Below are 2,910 nucleotides of genomic sequence, written 5' to 3'. Positions count from 1 at the left end.
AGCAGCCACTTCTCCGGTAACTCAAGATGTCCCGCCTCCACACGGTGAGAAATAGATCATACCAAGATCTGAAATACCGGAGGGAAGTAGACCAAAGCATGGGTCATCGGGCACCCATTCAAAGTTTCAAGCCGCCGGCTCCCGGGAAGAACGCTCCACTGCCTCCTGTTATTCCCGTAGTAGCTAGGGTATCAAACGCAAACAAAAAGCCCATGAAGATCTCCGGTATAAGTTAAACGCCAAAAGAGCTTCCCAGACAACAGCGGCCTCCTCATGTGCACCTGGAGTACCCCGCGAGTTCCTGGAGAAAATGGAGTACCTCGAAGCTCAAGTGAAGCTCCTTTCTGAAAAACAAAACCCCACCAATGCTCTAGCGCCAGTAGTGCATAACTCACCATTCACCATGGAGATTTGGACAGCGGTTCTCCCGGAAGCGTTCACCATGCCTCAAATACAACAATACTCGGATACCTCGGATCCCGTGGAACATGCTGAGTTATATCATGACCAGATGATGATTAAAGGAGCGGGCGACAATGCTATGTGCCGAATTTTCCCGTATACCCTCACTGGACCAGCCAAGTCATGGTTCCGATCGTTGAAGGTAAGTAGTGTATCCTCCCCAGACCATCTCCTAAAAGATTTTGTTCATGAGTTTGGTTATGCATCCACCCAAGACATAACATCCTCCAAGCTTGCTTTCATCAAGCAAGGGGACTCGGAGTCTTTAGCCGAGTACGTAACCCGCTTCCACCAAGAGGTGTTGCGTACCGGTACATTTGGTCACCAACATACTCTCACTCATTTTGAAAAGAATTTGCGTTTGGGGAAGTTATGGTGGTCATTTCAAAAACACCGCCCTCTTTCATATGGGGAAGCTCGTTCTGGAGCCCTGCAACAAATAGAAATGGATGAGAAGTGTAACCTAAAGTGGGAGGAAGACAGAGTCGAAGTTGTGAGAAACAAGGAGAAACCCAAGAGAGCTGATGTACCTCAGGTACCCTCTCGAGCACCTCGGGTACACAGCCCACCTCGTCCAACCCCACGTGGGAGAGGACTGAATATCCCTAGTGTACCCCGGGTAACCCGGGTACCTCAGGTACCCTTCCAAGCACCCCGAGTACATGGCCCACCGCTACCGCCAGAACAACGGGAAGCACCACAAAAATCCAGATATGACTCTTTCCACCATTTGAATCAATCTCCAGAAAAATTTTTTTACCATATTAGGGATACGGGGATGCTTCGCCCACCTAAGCCAATTCGGAAATACCCCAATATGAAGCGTAGCTTGAAGTATTGTGAGTTTCATGAAGATTTCGGCCATAGCACCGCCGAATGCTTTCACTTGAGGGAAGAAATTGAGTCATTGATTCTGAGTGGGTATCTCAAGGAATTTATGGCTGATATGCGTGAGGCAAGGAAGTTCTTGGAGCAAAATAAGGGTAAACAAGTTGCTAACCCTCATCCCGAAGCCGAGATACCCCAGGGGTCTAAGAAAGGCGTGTATGTTCGAATGATAGCAGGGGGTCCTACCCTCGCTGGGGAATTTAGACGGGCCATCAAACGTTACAGCAAGCCACCAATTTTGGATCGCCCTGGAAAAGAAGTGAACTTCGCTTGTCAAAATCAACTTGGGGTACCCCACCATCCCCCATTTATCCTTTTCACAGAGCAAGATGCTGAAGATGTCTTGTACCCCCATGACGACGCCTTAGTAATTACGTTGAAGGTTACTACTGGTAAGGTAGCAAGAACTCTTGTAGACACCGGCAGCTCTGTTGATATCATTTTCAAAAGCGCCTTGGATCAACTATTGATTGAATCGCCAAAGATCACCCTATGTGCTACACCTCTTATTGGGTTCGCCGGCGATATGGTTATCCCAAAGGGAATCATTACACTGCCCGTTACACTTGGTAAGGTACCTCACCGCATTGTTCATATGATTGATTTTCTTATTGTGGATCACCCAGATGCCTATAATATCATCTTGGGAAGACCATTCTTAGCAATAACTAAGGCGGCAATCTCCATGCATTACCTTGCCATGAAGATTCCAACCGCTGGAGAAATTATCACGATCAAAGGGGATCAGCAATCGGCTCGAGGGTGCTACTCGGTCGCATCGAAAGTGAGCTACCAAATCGCCACCAATATGTTCCTAGAGGGGTACCCCGTCAGCACAAGGCCATTTACCAGCTTATCCAAGCGGGCACTGGCTAGATGCCGGAGAGTTGCACGTAAGAAAGCTCAACGGTCCATGAACTCCCAGGTACCCCAAGCGCCGTATAAAGCTAGGCCAATGGAAGTGGACATGGTAGCTCCCAGGGCACCACTGGTACCCCAAAGTCCCAATTCAGTATCAATGGGAGAAGTCAAGGTACCCCTGGATCCCCGAGTACCGAAAGATAAAAAGCGAGGAACACCGGCTTAGGATCTTGTGTTTGTTTTGATCTGCAATAAGGACCCAACCAAGATGGTCAAGGTAGGCTCCAACCTCCCTGACCAACACCGAGAGCAGCTTATTGAGTTCTTAAGGAAAAACTTAGATGTGTTCGCTTGGTCTCACGCGGACATGCCGGGTATCCCGCCTTCTATCGTCTGTCACAAGCTCAATGTCGATCCACGTCATAGGCCTATCAAGCAAAAACGTCGAGCTTTCAACCAGGAACGCTATGACGCCATTGAACAAGAAGTGGACCGATTGCTAGCAACGGGGTTTATTAAGGAGGCGGTGAACCCCGATTGGGTCTCAAATATTGTATTGGTTAAGAAGTCTAACGGGAAATGGTGCATGTGTGTAGATTTCACGGATTTAAACAAGTCTTGCCCTAAGGATAGCTTCCCGCTTCCTCGGGTAGACCAGTTGGTCGATGCTACGGCTGGGCACGAGATGCTTAGTTTCAT

At 48.6% G+C, this 2,910-nt stretch overlaps 1 protein-coding gene across 1 annotated transcript; it reads left to right on the top strand.

Moving 5' to 3' along the window:
• Positions 1-310: 310 nt before the first annotated feature.
• On the top strand, positions 311-2,437 carry LOC127899388 (uncharacterized). Its single transcript, XM_052432757.1, has one exon. The coding sequence runs from the start codon at positions 311-313 to the stop codon at positions 2,435-2,437; it is 2,127 nt and encodes a 708-aa protein (XP_052288717.1).
• Positions 2,438-2,910: the final 473 nt, after the last annotated feature.

This window comes from Citrus sinensis, chromosome 8 (genome assembly GCF_022201045.2).
Source record: "Citrus sinensis cultivar Valencia sweet orange chromosome 8, DVS_A1.0, whole genome shotgun sequence".
Classification (NCBI taxonomy): Eukaryota; Viridiplantae; Streptophyta; class Magnoliopsida; order Sapindales; family Rutaceae; genus Citrus; species Citrus sinensis.
This window is presented reverse-complemented; position numbering and strand designations above follow the sequence as displayed.